The sequence below is a fragment of the Centruroides sculpturatus genome, unplaced genomic scaffold, assembly GCF_000671375.1.
Source record: "Centruroides sculpturatus isolate CEXI.00-Female unplaced genomic scaffold, Cexi_2.0 scaffold454, whole genome shotgun sequence".
Taxonomy (NCBI): domain Eukaryota; kingdom Metazoa; phylum Arthropoda; class Arachnida; order Scorpiones; family Buthidae; genus Centruroides; species Centruroides sculpturatus.
Window position 1 is genome coordinate 534,851 of NW_019384681.1, and position 21,262 is coordinate 556,112.

At 29.9% G+C, this 21,262-nt stretch overlaps 1 protein-coding gene across 1 annotated transcript; it reads left to right on the top strand.

The window, feature by feature from the left end:
* The first annotated feature begins 1,285 nt into the window (after nucleotides 1-1,285).
* Nucleotides 1,286-10,910, top strand: LOC111626968 (dual specificity protein phosphatase 1-like). The gene is made up of 3 exons (XM_023370512.1): nucleotides 1,286-1,844; nucleotides 7,310-7,675; nucleotides 9,764-10,910. Exons 1-3 carry the CDS (start codon nucleotides 1,424-1,426, stop codon nucleotides 10,129-10,131), a joined length of 1,155 nt encoding a protein of 384 aa, XP_023226280.1. The 5' UTR covers nucleotides 1,286-1,423; the 3' UTR covers nucleotides 10,132-10,910.
* Nucleotides 10,911-21,262: the final 10,352 nt, after the last annotated feature.

Below are 21,262 nucleotides of genomic sequence, written 5' to 3' on the forward strand. Positions count from 1 at the left end.
ATAAAATTATACTGAAATGACAGTATTGAAAACTACCATTTCTAACAAAAAATTTCCTTTAAATTTCATGTTATTACTGTTTGTTACTCCTGACTTGTGCATTTATTTTTTATTGTATGAATTGACGTGTTGCATACTTCTGCACTTATTTGAAAATTAATAAAAATTTTAAACTTATCATTCATAAAAACTGTTACCCTTTCTAAATTAAAGATATAAAGTCAAATTTTATTTTTCATTAAGAAATTTTAAAAAATTACAATATGTTAACAAAGGGTTGATTATACACATTTAGTTCCAACAATTAAATTTATTCTTGCTTTTAATTGATAGAAAACAATATACCAAATTAATAATTCTATTTAAAGATATGTAAAATTATGGTTTATGAATTAAGTTGAATTTTCAGTTATTTCAGAGGTAGTAATTGATTTGTAATTAGTAAAGTATTAAACACGTGTCAAAAATATGTCAATTTCAAAAGATTTGAGTATTTTTGTGTCGTTAACACATTAAATGTCTGTATATGTTTAAATATTTATTCAAATAAGAAATTTATATATTTTTTTTTGTCATCTTTCTGATGAGGCTTAATCATAACTTACCTTCTAACATCGAATGCCATGTTTCTTTAAAATAAATTAATAATAAACTACAGAAAAATCTAAATTATAATTTAGATAATGATTTTTAATTATATAAACATAGATACAGCCAAACTTTGCTATATCTACTTTCTTTTTATATAAAACCGAAGCAACAGTCAGTAAAGATGCTTGCTTACGTTGCCATGCACATCAAAAGATCAATACACCTACAACGTTGTTAAGCACGTGCTTGTTCTTGATTGGTCATTATCGAGCATATTTTATTTTAAATTTTAACTTTAATTTTTTAAATTTCGTATATTTTATTATAAAATGGAACAAATCACCCTTAATATTGATTGAAAATATTAAACATTTCTCGAATAAAATCATTGTTACGTCAAAATGAATGACGTTAGTGATTGGCTGTCTCATTTGTTGACCAAACAAGGAAATCCTGTGACGTAGACTATATTCTGTTATTCCTCCGCCGTTAAAAAATATTATATAACTAGATTAATATAATCAAGATTTTGACTTTTTTATAATTGAAATCAAATGTATTGAGAATTTAATAGTTTTAATGATTCAAATTAGTTAAGTTTTAAAATAATTTAACGATATTGTGGGACTAAGTTTTTTATCGGATCAATTACGTTGTTTACGATATGTAAGTAGGTTCCATTCATAACGCCAGTCATTCAGATTGATTTTACACTACGCGACGATGTGTCGGAAGTTTAGTGTTTGCCCTCCTTACTGACATTTATTTTTTAAAGAGAATATTTCTTTCGAAATAATTTGTTTACGGTCACGATATCATATAGACTGATTACATGCCTACCTTCGACCAATACAGCGAGCCAAGACGTAGTCGATTTAGGAGAGGTATGGCCAATACTACTATGTGTCTCTCGGCGGACATTTTGAGAAAGTATTTAGAGGAAGATAACTCGTCAGATTCGTTAAAAGTATTAATTCTAGACTGTCGATCGTTTCTGGCATATAACGACGGTCACATTATAGATTCCCTAAACATTCACTGCCCTTCTATCTTGAGGAGGAGGTCTGGCGGTACGTTACCGTTAAGTACGTTGATCTCCGATGCCAGAGTGCGGGATTTAATTTTGACAAATGTACACAGGACGATTATATTATACGAAGAGCATTCTCGTCCCATTCACGACGATACTATGACCAGCTTCGTAGCGAAATGTTTGAAGAACGAAATTGGTAGGACCGTTTTGGTTTTAGAAGGTATGTAACGTAATCGTTATTCTTAAATTTAATATAATAAGTCCTTTTAATTTTTAAATGATTACTCAATTAATCTAATTTATTAGTGTAAATGATTGTTTAAAGAATTTTTAATTCCGACAGGAAATAGTTTGTGAAAATTCGTGTTGCGAAAGTTCATTTAATGTAAGAGGAAACTTTACGAAATATAAAATTCACGAGATGATAAAAATACACACATTTTAATTTAATATTCCTTTTTTTTCAGTTCAATTTTAAAATGTAATTTATTATAAATTGTTCTACCTTAATACTAATCCAACTGTACTTTAATTTATTATCATTAATAATAATTGATAGGGTAAATTCTTCGTCATCTTCATATTAAATCTTGTGAATTAAATACTTAGAATAATTTAAAAAATGTAAATTCTAATTGATTTCAGTATTTCAAAATTGATATTTTAAAATTATAACATTACATTTATATATGTATGTGTGTGAAATTTAATAACACGCTAAATGTTTAGTCACACTGTATATTGTTGCTACGCGACTGTTTTTATTTTCGACTCTTAAAACATTTTTAAAATGTGAAAGACCTTTATAAAAATAATAAAATTAAATTTTTCCAGCTGTTTAAATTATATTTATATTTATGTTGTTCTAAATAATTACTTTTCCACCTTTCCAAATTGTGAAATCCCGTACATATATATACACAAAATAGAAGCCTTTCCTTCTTTCCTAACTTTTAATACAGTTGTATATAATTTTTAAATGAATAGAAATTGAAAAAACTTCTATTCTTTTATTATATTTTGTTACATTTACTTGATTCATTCGTGACAATGGATATAGTCATTAATCTCATATCTTTTTGTTTGATAAAAATGCTGACGGTGACAATCTTGATGTCGTCCACTTTATTGGATTCAGTACGGAATATGGCCTCATTTTCTATGTCAAAAACTTGAATGTGTTTAACTTCCATTCATTCGAAAAGATAATCGAATATTATCTAGATATTTTGTAATTTTTAAAATCTTTTTGTGAACATAACTTTTATATAGGGGACTTATCAAATATTGATAGTCATTGTTTTATCATATCATTATTTACTTATAAGATATGGATTTATATTGTTCGTCGTATGTCGATATTGAAAATTTATGAACTTTTGTTATCGTGAAAGAATCAATATGTAACACAAATAAAATGATAAAAAATAAATCTATTATTTATTATTTAAAGTGACGCAAGTCTATTTAAAATTTATATATATATAAAGGAAAACGCACAAGTTGAATGATACCATTGATAGTTGAAGTAGTTCTAATTAAATAGGTTTACGGTATAATTCCTAACTTTCGTGAGGTAGCTTAGTATGTCAAGTACGTATTTCATTTTGAACTTTGACTCGTTTCATAATAATTTTAGAGTGATTACGGATGCCAAGTGGAGCGTAACAAAAACTCCTATTTTTCTATTCATTCTTTCATTCATTGAGAGTAAGGCGTAGGAGGCACGTTTCTGACAAAAGGAGACTATCAAGTCCTTAGACGATTCTGCCTAACCCATATAATATAAGTGGATGAAGGAAAAACGGGAACGGCCAAGTATTTCCTTTTTCGACTCAAAAGTAACAATGAATGATGTGAAAGGTCAGTCGGAAAGAAACCTATTCATTGTTCTACTATTCTCGTACTGTTGTTGAAAAGAATCAATATTCTTAGTTTACGAGTGTCGCTAATCAAATGATAAATCTTAACTTACATTTGTATCTGATGTGTCGAGGTAAATATTTAAACGGTGTATAGAAAAGGGGAGTGATAACAGCTGTTAGAACCGTTAGTTTCTGCTTTACTCGCTGTTCATATTCCCTACGTCTGCAGACAATTTATGAATGAGTCCCCTATTTCATTATAGGGTTCGTCTGAAGAATGAATCAGCACGTGTACGCCGTAGTAAGTCTGTCGTGTGCAATAGGACTCATTGAATCGATATCTTTTACTATTGCCGCAATCATTTTCTATTTGTCTGGCAGAATTTTATTTTTTTCTTACTCATTGTAAATATTTAATTAATTATATAGAATGATCTTGACCTAATCGTTGAATTATTTCTTAGGACGTCAACGGAAAATTCATTCACCACAAAACGTTGACGTTATTGTCCTCATGACGTCACGCGCATTGCTTATTATCTGTCTCACCGAATGACATTCAAATGTATAAACCTATGATACAGTGAATGAATAAAATTTTAAAAACACGTGACGAAATAATTTCGAGCGAATAATCACGTGTTGTGACCTCGTGATGTCCCTTAACCGGAACAACTCTCTCCAACGGATGTGGGACAGCTGCCCGATGAACCGGATGTGACGCGATGCTCACGACGTTGGTTGAGCAACTTCCGATGTTTTGAAACCGAAATGAAGTATGTATGTCAGAAGAATGAGTGTTTCAAAAGCCAAAGTGTCATATTACAAGGGTTCCGAAACTTCTATAACTGGGCATTGTATTTGATGGATGTTCCGGGTTTATAGAGGAACTAAATCTTGTACAGAGTAAATTCGCGATTCTAGATCCAATAAAAATGAGAAATAACAGAAAAAATCAAATTCTTTAACATTTAGATCGAATTTCATTACAGCCTACTGTGAGATTAGATTACCTTCAGATATTTTTAATGCCTATACTTTCAGTTCTTGATATCTTACCATCGACCTACACATTTTTAATTGTTACGTATAGTTTCTGATATTTTTGAAGTTCGACCTTCGTATTGGTAACAATGTCCTCTAGGGATGAATAGCATTATTAAGTTTCTATCACTCGTTTGGGTTAGTCGATACGTGTTCTATTTATAGCAACGAATTAAATGTTTTATGGAGATGACGAGCGTGGGTGAGTTCATCCAACTCAAATAAGGGGTAGTAGGTAGCCAGAGTGGGAGGCAGTTCATTCAGAAAAGGAGCCGCGTGTCGTTAGACGCCAATTTTCGAATGTTATTTTTCCTTTTTCGTGCATATGCGTGACATGTTATCTGGTATTTATTACCGTACACGTTTGTAACGAATGTTTATGATTATCGAATCGATTCAGTAACATCAAAAAAAGTGTTTTCCAAACAGGTTTTATCTAATACACTATAATGAGATGATTTATAAATATTTATATATTTCTCCATTAAATATTAAACTAGAGTGTAAAACTGGAATTACCTGAACATTTTTATATTGGATACAGATTTCCTAAAGATAAACATTTTTTAAAGCAAGTAGAACGAGAGAAACATGATAGAATTCGGTTCATATCTACTTTTTTTACATAATTTCTATTAGGCTAGTACAATCATAAAGGCCAAGGTAATAAATTCAGAGAGATCAACCTCGATTTGCTTGTCCTTAAACCAATCGATATGTTGTATTTATTAATGATCTACTTATTTTTTAAGCACTTCCTTTAATGATAAACTTCTCATTATAATTGACTATGTTACTTAAAGTAGAATCTTGGAATTAATAAAATATTATAAAACTGAAGTTACTAAATTGGTTTTTAAGTTAAAGTTAATGTGTATGTCATTTAATTTCTATTTAATTCCAGACAGTACGTGGAATGGTATTTTTGCGTTTGTTGATCATATTTTACAAGGAAATGTGTATGGGCACCGAGTTATTTTTTCATTTACGTAAGAAAGATTGGGAAACTTTTTAAACGTTCGTTGTCGTAATCAATTTTATGATCCTTATGGCCTGCTGAGTCAAATAATGTGGCTGTATTGTAAAACAACTGCCTACATTCAAGCAAATTCTCTCTCTCTCACCAGGAGTTTTAGCTTGTTGAAAGTAAAAATTAGCAATTATACAATGTTAACTTGAAATCAGTTGTATCTCATAATGAAAAAGAAAAGCTATAGTTTATAATGACGCCATATTCTTTTTCCTTACATAATATTGAGTTAATACTATCTTGGATTACATAACACAATTAATTTTAATTAAATATATCTTAATTTAAGTGTTGTTCAGTTATATACATAATTCTCGATGTCCACGATAGCATTATAGATTAATAAAAATTAAATTATTAATCCCCTCTATTCTCTTCGGAATTTGGTAGCATGCGCTAAACCATTCAATAACTTAATAATAATGAAATACACAATTACACTTCCGTTGATAATTTTTCAGCCGGAAATTACGTTAACATTACCTCCTCAAGGTCACCGTGTGCATGTTAAATGGGTGTCTTCGTGTGACGTCACAAATTGCTTTCACGCTTCGTCACGTTCTTCATTTCATACATAAACTTCCGAATTTCCTATATTATCTTCCGGATTTTACTACTGTAATAGGCGGATATAAACTTCGTTTCAATTATAATAACTTCATTTTTGATTTCTTTCATAAATAGAGTCGATTTTATTCTTATGTAGGTTATCTAGAAAAGTTCGTTTACCTTACAAGTAACATAATCGTTTGAAATCCTCATTCATGGTGCATGAAGACAATATAAATGTTCTGCATCAGGAAGTAGTACGGTCATTCATTGACTTCCTTCCATTTTCATTCATACATCGCACCTCGTCTTATTCCGCCTGGAGAATGCACAACATAGTCTTGTACTTCCCTAAAGGAAGATTTTAACCTAGAATGAAATGTAGGAAACCGAGAAGGAAGTGAATAGTGCAGGGGTTACAGGACATCGACCCTTCTATAATACGGTTGTAAGTTGACTCCAATAAATCTCTATAGATAAAAGAGGAAGGAGGAAACATTTCCTCATTTGGACGGCGAAGGGTATTGTACCTTCAGCTATCAACGCAAAATATTACTTATTTTCACCATCCTATTCTATATTAAATTCTTATGAATAGATGTAATATAATCGATTGCGATCGATTCTTTCTTAAAAATAGTTCCGATCGAAGTATTAGTGATAATATTTGTTATGTCTGGCATGAATGATTCAATCGTAGTTCAATATATATTTAAAGATTTAATTTGGAAGTTTGGTTCTTAAGTTAAAGTGTATTTTCGTGTAGAAAAAGGAAATAAATTCAATTTTTAGAATTTTCTTATTCTTGATGCATTAAATGACAATATTTATTTTAAAATATTTTTATGCCTTATACATATATATAGACTAATATTATAATTGACTGTATATTAATTATGTTAATAATTGTACAAGTGTAATACTACGATTATAATTTTAAATGTTTAGAATTTATATTATAAGAAATTTAGTGAGTTTATTATATAAAAATGGCATAAACTCAGTTACAGTTGCTATTGGAAGCAATGCTTGTCCCAGTTTCCATTATCAAATGAAACTTCAACACACGATTTTTATGACGTAATGAGTTTTAAATTTTAGTATTACTTTGATAGTTTATCTTAATTACTGTTCTTATTAATAATTAAATATTAAATCTTAATCTTTATAACTAATATTAAAAAAAATTGTTTGTAGGTGGTTACCAACAATTCAGCCAGTCTTACCCTCATCTATGCACAAAACCGTTAACGCCGATTCCATCCAATGGGATGATCAGTCCATCCATGTTGACCAATGCTCTAAACGGTAGATTAAGTGCTCCTTGTCCTAACCAAGACCAAGAAGAGCCAGTAGAAATTCTACCGTATCTGTATTTGGGAAGCGAATATCACGCATCTTGCAAGGAGACGTTACAGAGATTGGGTATTACGTCGTTACTAAATGTATCACAGAATTGTCCCAATCGTTTCGAAGATTCGTTTATTTACAAATCGATTCCGGTAGAGGATTCGGGAAACGAAGATATTGCCATTTGGTTCAACGAAGCTATCGATTTCATAGGTAGGTTTCTCGAATTATAAAACAATAAAAAATGAGTTAAATTACTAAAAAAGGTGCTAACGTAACAGGAAACAGACAATGGGACGAGTAAAAACTGACGTGGGAACATCCGTTTCGGATCTAATATTTCATTTGGAGGGAAATAGGATGAACAGGCGATACGTATCACCAGATCTGATCGTTATTAATATCCCCGGATGTTGTTTGTCCGTCGGAGCCCTTATAACAGATCAACGACCGTTGCACAAAACAATTTCCGACTTCGAGTTCCTGCTTGACCGTTGTGAAGTGGGAAAGGATGCCCATTATCTATTTATTACTAGGGATAAACCGACTTAGGAGGTGCGGCAAAAGGGATAAAAACACTAACTCGATTCGATACGTAGTTCGTCTGAAGCGAGTGTTATTGTGGGGGTTTGGGACACAAAATTCGTATCTTCTTATCAACACTAAGAAACCTCAATCAAGTTTTAAATTTGGGGCTTTTCATATTTTTAATTTCGTTTCTTAGTCATATATGTTGATGATATTCAATAGAATATGGTGTATAAATGCAGTATATTTTATATTAAAGCGACGAATGTCATCTATTCGGCACTGTTACTTCTTACTTTAATAAATAAGTCAGATACAATAGCGAAAAATACATTAAAGAAGCCTTTCAAAATATTGTGAAATTGCGATCGAAAATATAAGAGCCTAAAAAACCCACAAATTTAAAAAGACAATGTTTTTACAGAATAAAACACCAAAATTAAACTAAACGAATTCGCTTTATAAGCCTTTTATAAGCCCAAATAAGTGAGTTACAATATTTTCGCATAGGCTTAATTATAATTCTTTATTATACGTAGATTATAATAAATCTCACGGATATTTATGAAATGTAATATATAAATTGCTTGAAATAAACTATGTAATCTTGCAATAATTTATATATTTTACTTAAAAGATTAAGTAAAAAAGAGAGATTATAAAAACTCTTCCTATGACATATTTTCGGATTTAACTTTTAAAGTTTTGAATTATGATATATCAAAATTAAAAAAAAACGATGTAACTTCCTTTGATATATTTGATAGCATTACATAATTTATTTTTTAATAAAATAATTATAAACAGTTTCATGCAGCGTTAATAAAATTTAATTCCAACACAAACTGCGTATAGGCTAAATACTCATACGTCACAATCAATTTATAACAGTTTAAACCGTTGTGCGAGTTTGTTTCTCAAACGGTTTAAGCCGTTTTTATATTCAAAACAAACTAAAGTAACTGACGGTTCTTCCGGTCTCACCCAGCTGTCCTGCCACGTGGCTCACGTCGGAAGTGATATGTGACGCGCTGATTAGGCGTCGAAGCAACACTTCGTGCGACCCTCTCCCTGATTTCCGGTCTGGTTTTCCGGTCTAGCGTGCCACGATTCCGTCTATCCATGACGAGGAAAACTCTAAATCGGCACGTGTGTAACGGGACGGGCAACCGCACGTGGCGTACATATGGAGCGTGTGTGTACGTTTAGATTACTGCAGTAATGGGAACACAGTTGTTACCGATAGCTTAAATGAGGAAAGACACGCGTGGAAATGATATGGAGTGAAATTGGAAAAAAGAGAGGGTCGCAAACAAGAATTTCCGGTCGGAAATCTGTGGAATTTACAGCAGGAAATTGTGTTGGTGTCGGAAGTGTGAGGTTAGTAAAAGGAGAAAGAATGTGGTAATTAAAAAGGATGTCACATGACTTTTAGTTTAGTGGGAAAATGACATTTTCTAACGGATCTTACTTATTAGTAAAATATTTTTTGAGTAATTGTAATTTCATTAAGCGCCCTATTATCCTATTCATTCAACACGAAACGAGTATGACATACATTAGTTAATTTTTACAAAATATGACGTAAATTACAAGTTAATGTAAATTAAATTTGTGTTAAAGTATAGTAGCCTATTAAGCTATTATTTAAAAAAAAATCCGAATTTATAACTTATTATGTGTGTATTGATATATTTTTTATATATCCAAATATAGAAATTTAAACGACTTTAAACATTAAAAAATAATTTTTTTTTCCTTTTTCTCCCGCAGAACGCATTAAATCGGAAAATGGCAAAATCCTCGTTCACTGTCACGCCGGAATAAGCAGATCGGCAACTATTTGTATGGCGTACATCATGGCTACCAAAAGGATTCGTATGGATGAAGCTTACGAATATGTTAAGTCTAAAAGACGAATCGTTTCACCAAATTTCAATTTCATGGGACAATTATTATCATTCGAATCTCAAGTATTCGCGCCATCATCACGCTGTAAACCCACTCCATCTCCCAGATCACCACTAGTGGCGATAGTGGCAACTACACCAGATGCAGATTCTCTCACTCCATCTCTGGGTGCCCAACAGAATGTCTTTGATTTTACCATGACGTCAACACCATCTCACATTTGTATTTGAAAAGGAGGAGTAAAAGAGGGGGAAAAAATCAAAGTTTCTTAACAACAGGGTTCCAATAATAACAATATTCATCATTTTTTTTCGGTACTTAATGCGGAACTAACACTTAGACTCTTAACAGTAAAGTTTTTATTGGAGTTCTACACCTCCCTAAACTAGTCGTGTATAAAGAAAGAGATGTTAATCGACCTAGTCATACTGTACCATACACATATAAAAACTTCATATTTCTTTATCATCTCTTACAGAGTACAAAAAATACTATTAAAAAATCAAAGTGGACCAACACAATAAATAATTTCTGGTGAAAAGTATATTTCTAACGTCCAGATTAATGACTTCAAACTTTCATCGTAATATAATCTCATAATTATTTTTAGAAGCAATTGTATAGGCTTCCTCTGAGAATTTCTGAATATTTAATATTATGTAACAAATATATATATATAGTATATGTGTATACATAAATATACTATTTATATTTATATATACATGTATAGATAGCTTTTTATCACATTAGAAACTTAAGAAGTGTTTTGTCAGTTGCCCGGGACCATCGTGAACTAGAATATAAATCTGGTACTTTATATTTTTCCAAGATAGTTCAGTCACGAAATACCGAAATCTAATCGTTTAGGAAAGCTCTTTGTTTTGTAAATGTTTTAATGTTTGTGTAATGCAATTTGTACTAAAATTCTAGTCAGTCTTACAGTTTATTTATTTGCACATCGACCAATTGCCACTGAAAAATTATATAATAAAGATGTTATATACCTGTTTTCTGAGTTTTATTTTTTTGAATTTATCTAATAATAATCCGTAATTTTATCGAATAAATTCTTATATAAAACATTAATTAAGTTACAAGTATTTTCGTTGGTATGCGTGGAGGAAAACCAATCATTAAACTTTAATTTAATCCACTTTAGTGGTATTGCCGATAAGCTGTAGTAATCACTAATGGGATTATGACAAAACTACTTTAGTCTTTCGCTATATAAGTGTGATTCAATCAAAATTACATTAAAAAAATTAATTTGTAAGTTAATCAATTATTGAATAATCCTCCTGGATTATTCAATAATTGATAAATATTTATCAATTGATAAAGTTTTAATTTTCAAATAAAATACACTCATTTAAATATTTTTTTTTTAGATTTTACTGTTTATTTGTAGAAAAATATATTTCTATTCTTTGTTCACACGATTCGGGGGTGGGGCGCGATTAAATAAAAGTCGAGTTTCCGTTTATTGTAATTTTAAAAAAGTAATTAGATCTTAAGTATATTGGACGATATCGGCGAGTTCGGTTAAATGTTAGAATTTTTTGTTTATTCTAAGAAATAAAAGTCTCTTCATATTTCGAAATTGTCAAGATATCAAAATTCATTTATAAGTTAGTTAAATATCAAATTTAATTTAAAAATGAATGAATGATTTGTATTCTACTTCAACGGAAAATGTATATTATGTAAGACAGTTCCTATATTTAGATAAGAGAGGAAAAAACTCATCGATTTTAGTAAAAATTGCGATAATCATCACATCCATTAAGTAGCAATACATTTTAAAATAAAATTATTTTCCATTTTTTTTAATAATATAAAATATTTTATTTTAAATATATTCAATATTTATCTCTAAATATAAAAATATATACAGTTAAACCTCCGAATAACGACCACTGACGAGAAAACAAAAAATGGTTGCCGTCATTGGAGATTCGATTATGTATATTTTTCGGTTCAAAATATAAAAATTTGAATACAGAAGAGCGGAAATGTAATGAATAATATTAAAACTAAGGAATAAACATTGACAAAGCTGAATTCTAAAAAATAAAAAATATATATTGAAAACAGGATGCAGCAAGGATATTAGATAATGAAAACAAAGTTAAAGTATTATTAAAAAATTTATTGTATTAAATTCTCTTAAATAACTAAATAATGTAAAGTAAAAATATATTTAGTAAGTTAGGACAATATAAAATAAATTTTATTAAATTAATTCTAATATTATTTAGTCTTGGATGTGGAGAGATTAAAAATTGGTGATAAATATGAAAGTGAGTCACATGGCCACTATTTGGAGTTCCAAATTTTCGTGGAATGACTAACATATTTATTAAAGAGTTAACATATTTTTAAAGGAAATAATAAATTACAATTTCTAATCTTATTTTCTACTAATATATAAATATTTTCTCTTATTTGTATTTCGAAATTTTAAAAGTATAAGCCTATAGTGACTAAATGTTTTATCATCATAAAAATTATAAGTTTAAAAAATTTTTTAAATATTATTAATAAATGAATAAGTAAGAGTGATATAAGCTGACATATTTCCTTTTCATGCAGACTTGAGAATAGACTTAAATGTTAGAAAATATTTTAATAATTCTGTCTATAAGATTAATATTTTATATACATAAAAGTTAATAATATTAATAAAAAAAATTAAATGATCATGTAAAATACTTATGAAGATATTAAAAATTTTAAATCATTTAATACTCAAAATAAATATTCTGAAGAGAAAAAATCTAGAATAAAGAAATTAAATACTAGATTATTGTTCCAAAAGGAAACATAAAAGGTTTAGTGAATGATAATTAAAGATGTGGACAGAATAAGATACAAGTTAAAGCTAAGTCTATAAAATATTGTACTGTACATGTGAAAAAGGACATACCACTTGGGTGTGTCAGGATGTGAGATTTTATAAATAATGTTTCTTCACGTGGTCCTGTAGATTTATCTAATAATTCAAGTATCGTGTTACATTTATTTGTTTAAATAATATTTTTTTCCTACAGTAAAGCATAAATTAGCTCTATAGCTTAGAGACTAATACATTGTATAATGTATGTTTCTAGAAATATAATGTACGAAAATATAATTACATGTTTTTACTTTCTATAAATTTTCATAAAAGTTTACTCACGAGATACTTTTATGTAAATATATACTCGTTAACATTGATATTCGTTTACTTCAAGGTGATTTTAGGTCGTCCTATTTTTATGTATAGTCTCCTTGAATAAAATGAATATTCGAAAGGTAAGTTAATATTCACTAAAATACATTCAGAATACATTTATAGAAAATGTAGCATATTCAGTAGCGTAGCTGGGAATTAAATTTGATAGAGGCTAATAAATAAATCACGGCAAAGGTGTCTAAGGGGGAGCAGAGGGGGATATGCCTATCCTTAACCAAATTTTTAATTGGAAGAAACGGGATGGCCTGGGGATCGAATCCGGGTGGCGAACCCAGGAATTTTTCGTGGGCGGTCTGTTCCGGATATGTTGGGCCCCGTCCCTCACTAACCGTTCGCATTCATTACGGGTCTGGCCGAACAAATAATAGGCCTGGAACAACGGCATTTTAGTTCCTATAGGGCAGAAAGAGTTTTAAAAAATGAAATAAATATATTCCCGATGCCTCTTTGCGGTGATATCTGGATACTCCATTGAATTACAGTAATCTTGTTCTTATATTTTTAACACAAACGTTTTCCAAATAAAAAAATACTTTTAAACAATAAACATTTGTATCGGTATTATATTTAAATTAAAACTGATATGAAAAAAAAATTCAATTTTAATTTTTTAACTTTTTTTTTAGTCTTTAGTCCGTTAACCTATCTTGACTGCATCAATGAATGTAATTACAAAACTATGAGCATATATGCTAACAACTAATACCAAATTAAGAAAATTTCGGAAATTTTCTTAGCCCTACTTTATTTTATTTAGTTTTTATTCTTTCTTCCCTATGGGCACTAAGAAGACTTTTTTATTTTTGCCAGAATCACAACTGGGCGGCCGGGTGGTGACAAACAGGGACCGATATATCCGGGACGGATCACCCCCGAAAAATTCATAGAAGTTTTTGACCCGTTATTTGTTGTTTACCACTAGATCTTCTGGAGTAACTGTGAACGTTACTAGGGTATTTGTGTGAATTTACAAATCGATTTACGGTACACCAATCAGATCTGGGTCCTAGACAATTGCCAAGTTTGCCTAGGCCCAAGTTCGTCCGTACTAACAACAATAATGATACTATAATGACGTATAAGTTAATATTAATTTTAATAATATAAGAGAATATTAAAATATCTTTGCGTTATTTAACACGTTGACTAATTATATTTCTTTCTTTTCACTTTTGTATCAAGACTTATTGATAAAAAGAAAACATCCAATAAATTTTATCTATTTCTCTTAAGCAATATAACAAAATACAAAATCCTATCCGTTCGATCTTCGTCGAACTGGATGACGTTCATTCAGAAAATTTATGAAAAATATCGAATTACTACTCCATCCAATATCTCAGACATAACTTCATTTGATAAACTATTGATCTAGTTGTAAGTTATATATAAATGTACTGTACAGTATATATATATAATGCAGTCTTATATGAGAAAACAAAAAATGGTTGCCGTCATTGGAGATTCGATTATGTATATTTTTCGGTTCAAAATATAAAAATTTGAATACAGAAGAGCGGAAATGTAATGAATAATATTAAAACTAAGGAATAAACATTGACAAAGCTGAATTCTAAAAAATAAAAAATATATATTGAAAACAGGATGCAGCAAGGATATTAGATAATGAAAACAAAGTTAAAGTATTATTAAAAAATTTATTGTATTAAATTCTCTTAAATAACTAAATAATGTAAAGTAAAAATATATTTAGTAAGTTAGGACAATATAAAATAAATTTTATTAAATTAATTCTAATATTATTTAGTCTTGGATGTGGAGAGATTAAAAATTGGTGATAAATATGAAAGTGAGTCACATGGCCACTATTTGGAGTTCCAAATTTTCGTGGAATGACTAACATATTTATTANAAAAAATAATAAGAAGAAATGTTTTAATCCTTAGAATACTAATTATATTTTACGCACGGAAAACTGATAATCGGAAATTATAAAATATAGTGTAGTGATATTGGATCTACTCCTCCCCCAACTGCGGTCTTGTCGGCACATATCCTACCACTTTACAGGCAGTCGTGAAAGTAATAAACAAGGGTAGACAAAGAGTTGTAAAAAAGGGAAAAAGTAACAAACAAGGTTAGAGAAAGAGTCATAAAAAAGGGGAGAAAAAGCGGGAAAACGGAGAAAGAAACGAGAATGGGAGAATGGAAGGAGAATCAGAATAGAGGTGGGAGGACGATAGAGTGAGTGAAGAGAGGAAAGCGGTAGAGTTCGAGAGTGGGCAAGGATGGATAAGAAGAATCTCGTTAACTGCACAGGATTGAGTTTCTACCATACACGATCAAGTGTGATTAAAGTTTGGTTTTTGCTAAGATATTTGACTGTTTCAATTCGGTACGATGAACCGGCGGGAGGTAATCCGTGAATGAAGGCTGGATTCTCTACATATAGTTTTCTATAAAAGAGTAAAATAAATGATATTAAAAAGTTCAAGCGTTATTTTATGTTGTGCTATTTATATAACATGTTAAAAATTTGTACAATGTATTAAACAACTTACAATGTGCCCACCCACAACGGAAAGTGAAAACACTTTTACTTTATATTGTAGTTTCTCAGAAATTCAAGTGGTCCTTCTTCCTCGATCGTTATCGATTCGGATAATATTACAAATCTGTATTTTTAATACAAATTTCCGTCTTGAATTCTAAGTAACGTCTTCTTTCTTTAAAAAACCTCCTATTTTAATCAATCGCAAATGAATACTGTAATGTCTCTTTTTAAAGCAAGAAAATTGGAAAACAGATTTTTAATGCTTGTATATTGTTTATTTTTATCATAATTAGAGTGATTATTAAAACAGAAAATGTATTGTATAGACATATCAATAGATTTGTTTGTTACAACTGTGAGAACTGGAAGGACTTCTATAAAAATGCATATTAAACTTACTGTCGCTAGTGCTGCCATCTGAAATTTAAATATAGAATTATACTAATTTTAATTAATAATAAATTTCAATTTAATACAAAGTTACTAAAATAAATAAATATTATTTCAAATTAAATTTTTCTTAAATTTTAAATTTTATATTATAAATGTTTTCTTATACAGTATATCTTTTTACGTTAGTTTTATATTTGCATTTTGCGAGGGAAGACTACTTGCTGTTTGCTACATTGTTTTTGTAAGTTTTTAATAAATAAAGCTAATTATAATTATTAAATTAATTCCTCTACGCCATTAATAGATCACAAAGATTCATTTCTATCAAGTGCTTACTTTTATGAGAACTTCTCGTAAATTGTCATTTGATAAGGCTCGTTCGTCCTGATCTCAATTTCCCAATTTCTGTTTTCCCGGCTGAATGAACACGATTTTAAATGATTAGTTTTTCTGCAGACCCAAGTTCAAAGCCAGGCCATCTCTGAAATTTTCGTGGAGTTAATCCGGATATGTGAGATCTGATTTCTCATTAGATCCCCTTACTGTTAGCCTGCCGAAACCATCAAGAGCACATGGATCAGTGGCGTACCGTAGTGGGGGTGGTAGGGGCGGCTTACTTTTAAGCAAATATGACGATATTTTGAAGAAGCATTTGGATAGTTGCATTAATTAAGGAGAGTAAAAAAATTCACCAGTCAAATTTAGATAAGAGAACACAAAGACGTGGCAACTTAGTTACATTTTTATCAAAAACTACTGTAAATTACATACTTGAAGCAATATCGAAACTAATTAAAAACAAAATTTCGAAAGAAATAAATGATGCTGGAATGTATAGTACAGTATTCAGATTGACACCACACAAGATATAAGTGTTCAAGATCAATGTGCAATTATAGTGAGATACGTAAATAAATACATAAATGAAAGACTTTTAGCCATCATCAGTGTGGAAGCATCAACCGGTGAAGCTTTTTACAATATTATAAAAGAAATACCTAGGAAAAAATAATTTGGACATTACCAAATATATCGGAAATTCTACTGATGGTGCTAGTAATATGCGGGGAAAATATCGTGGGTTTTCTGCTCATATGCTAGAACAAGGGTGGGCAACCTTTTTTATAACATGGGCCAGAATAAATTTTACGTTTTCTCCGCGGGCCATAGTAGTTAATTGACACCTTGTGACCTGTAAATTTTTAGTCTGCAAATATGAAATAAATAAAAAGAAATTAATTACTACAGTCGACCCCCCCTATAACACTGTTGATTATTCCGTTTTATATGAATTCCATGTTGTATGAGTCACTTAGATTTTACAAATGCGTGTGCCGGGCTGTGAACGGCTCACCTATTTGTAAAATCTAAGTGACTTTAAACACAATAAAAACAGCACTATGTAGTTGGATACGACAGACATTACATTTTCTAATTGCATAGCTTTTGCACATAGATTTTCTTGATGGATGATGCGATGAGATATAAATAATTTAGAAAAATTCTGTTCTCCCATTTTTTGTTTGAATAAGGAAATTACTCGCTTATTTTTTCCTGTCATTGCTGCCACAACACTTCAGAAAATAATATTCAATTTAAACTAGACGAATTACATCGAAAAATATTTATTTATAATTTCTTTTAAACATCTCGCGGGCCGGATAGAAACTTTTCGCGGGCCGTAGCTGGCCCGCGGGCCGGGGGTTGCCCACCGTTGTGCTAGAAGTTATCCCGGAGCATGTTCATGTATGGTGTTTTATGTTGTGCTATTTATATAACATGTTAAAAATTTTATTTTGAATGCCTAAGTTTTGAATTTAGTTATTTCTGGCATTACTCAGTCATCAATTGCTGTAGCTTCATTATTTAGTCTATTAAATTTAATAGGAATTTTCACTCGAGAATCGTACATTCGAATGAATGTGTGGATTTCTTTTAGTAAAGATACTAGGCGTAAAAAATTAAATACGATAGGAGAAACGCGATGGTAGGCCAAAGATGTAGTCTTGAAGAAAGTGTTTGGTAATTTTGCTAATCCTAAAGATGGCTTATATGTTGAATTAATATTAACATTACAGTATTTTGCTACATCAATAAACATTCAACCAAACATACGAATAAAAGCAAAATCTTTTCTAGATTCCTTAATAAAATATGAAACAGTTTTAACAGCTGAACTTTTCTTACAAATATTTGATATTACAACACCGATTTCAAATTATTTGCAAGAAAGAATGATAGATTTCATCAAAGCTCATCGTATGGTTATGAATGCAATCAAATTATTAAAGGATATATCGCGAAAATTTAACGTTGTAAAGAACTCTGCTGATGTGTTTGTTAATTATGTAAATAATAAACTGGATGAAATGCAATGTGATGTCGAAGTTGAACATACATTACCGGATATTAGAATACGCAAAAGAAAGCAAATGGACGGTAGAGAAACTAAGGACGAACCGATAAGAGATTTATTGAAGAGGTATGAAATAAGCAATTACAATCACATACTAGATACTGCGATTCAAAGCATGGAGAATCGTTTTACAAAAAAACCAATTACTTTATAATGACTTCGCATGTTTGGATCCAAAAAATTTTTCTGAAAATACTCCTGAAAATGCATTTCAAAAATTAAGCAGTATTTTAATACAGTTTAATCCAAAGCAACTCAACACAATATTATTCCAGAACTGCAACATTTTAAATCGTCATGGAATATTTTAAAGGAAAATGTCAGTGAAACTTTTATAAAATTAAACGAAAATAAACATTCTACTGACGATCAAGTAGAAGACGATAATGATTCGATTTCATCCTCTTACTGCAAAGCTTGCAAAAATTGCCCTATTTGTTGTTATAATATATTATTCAGATATAACATGTTAAGTGGCGCTTATTCTATACTTGGTCAAGCATACAAATATTTACTATCTATGTCTGTAACACAAGTGTCCTGTGAACGGAGCTTTTCTACTTTAAAATTCATTAAAAACAGACTAAGATCAAGTATCTCGCAAGAAAATCTAGAAGCCTTCATGTTAATGTCATCAGAGGATATTTTAAATGAAATAGATTCTGATGATGTTGTTATTATTATTGCTCAACAAAGCAAACTTCTAAATAAAAAACTAATGTTGTAGACTTGTGCCTAATGTAATTTTTGTCAAGGTTGTATTTTGAATATATTTAAATATAAATAGAAAAAAAGACATTTATTTATTTATGGGCTGGGCCGGTAATAACTTTTTCCAGACAAAAATTTTAGGGCCAGTCCGCCCCTGCATATAAGTTCATAAAGTGATGAAAGTTTTAAGGGGAGTTGAATTTTGTTGGACGTCTGAAGAGGAGTTACGGAAACTGGGACAATAGGGGAGAAAGAATAAAAATTTTATGAAAAATGAGGGTAGAATTTATGGACAGCCCCTAACGTATTTGTAAATTTGATTTTTTAAAAAGTTTTAAAAACACAAAATAGTTTTGAATGGTATATTCAACATGAACAGTAGTTCCTGCGTAAAAGTTTAGAGAAAAAGTTCAAAAGAATCTCAAAATGTGGGAAAATATTATTAATTAATTAATTAAATAGAGGAACAGTTAATTGCAGCGTACTCGTGCCTATTTGAAATTCCAAAATATTTTAACATTCATTAACTTCTATTTTTGAAAGCATTAAAATATATTTTCATAAAAAGTTATTTACAGTAATAATTGTTCGAAAATGCAGTTATTTAACGATTCACCAAAGATTTTGTATGTATATATGTATATGAGTTTAGATGGATGTAAATGTGTAGTCACAGTTATAAAAAAACAAAAAAAAAACAGGTGAGGAAGGCAAGGAGCGCAGTTTTAAAAAAATAATAATAAAGAAGAAGAAGACGAAGACGAACGTTTGGAAATCGAAAGTTAAGAAAAAAACGCAGCTTTCTTTGTTTTTGTCGATTATTGGCTCAACTGTATTTTATCTTCTTATTATTCCTGTTCCTACGTGTATAAGCTTACATTAAGATAATTTTATGAGCATATAACTTATGTATTATAAAACTTTTACTGTTGTACAGATTTAGCAGTTTTATCATTTTTTAATAAAATGCATTCTATAATTTGTTTTTGAAAGTTGAATATTTAAAGCCAATGAAGTAATCGAGACTAATAAATAGCTGAAAATTTATTATTCTTAGTAAGAATTTCGAAAATATAGCGGAATTTAGCTTTTCTTTTTTAATTTATGTTTTTCTTTACTCGTTTCAAAAGCTGATTTTTTCCATTTTTTCAAGCCGGGGAGTGTCGTAAATATCGCCGGTTTATCGAAGTTTCTCTGAGGAGGATTTATAGTTTCCAGTTCATATGTTGGAAGACTCATGAAGGGAAACACCTAGAAAAGAATAATATTTATATCGTTCATATAATAACAAAACATAAAAAAAATTAAAGTGCTGTTTTAAAAATTGGTAATTATTATAACAGCAATTAATTAATCATTGTTTTCTTAATTATGAGTTAAATAATATGAAATACTGAATACATATCAATAATTGTATTTAAAGTAAAACTAACTGTACCCGTGGCTTTGCCCGCGCGGATTTTGCAATTTGATAGAAATAACCCTCCCTCGGTATTTCACTAAGATTCTCAATCATTAGCTGTTACTAATCTGGTAAAATTACTGATTTTTGTTTGTTTCAAACTATGGACTGCTAATGCACCTAAATTCAAGTTTCAAATATGGGATTCCGAGATACAATAAATCCGAGTTTAATTTTTTTTTTCAAAACGTAAATGNTTATTTAACGATTCACCAAAGATTTTGTATGTATATATGTATATGAGTTTAGATGGATGTAAATGTGTAGTCACAGTTATAAAAAAACAAAAAAAAAAAAAACAGGTGAGGAAGGCAAGGAGCGCAGTTTTAAAAAAATAATAACAAAGAAGAAGAAGACGAAGAGGAACGTTTGGAAATCGAAAGTTAAGAAAAAAACGCAGCTTTCTTTGTTTTTGTCGATTATTGGCTCAACTGTATTTTATCTTCTTATTATTCCTGTTCCTACGTGTATAAGCTTACATTAAGATAATTTTATGAGCATATAACTTATGTATTATAAAACTTTTACTGTTGTACAGATTTAGCAGTTTTATCATTTTTTAATAAAATGCATTCTATAATTTGTTTTTGAAAGTTGAATATTTAAAGCCAATGAAGTAATCGAGACTA

Bases quoted from the DNA above. Each gene is read 5' to 3' on its own strand.
- LOC111626968 (XM_023370512.1), top strand. From the start codon at position 1,424: ATGCCTACCTTCGACCAATACAGCGAGCCAAGACGTAGTCGATTTAGG. The intron at 1,845-7,309 runs GTATGTAACGTA...AATTGTTTGTAG, and splicing joins GACCGTTTTGGTTTTAGAAG to GTGGTTACCAACAATTCAGC. The intron at 7,676-9,763 runs GTAGGTTTCTCG...TTTCTCCCGCAG, and splicing joins CGAAGCTATCGATTTCATAG to AACGCATTAAATCGGAAAAT.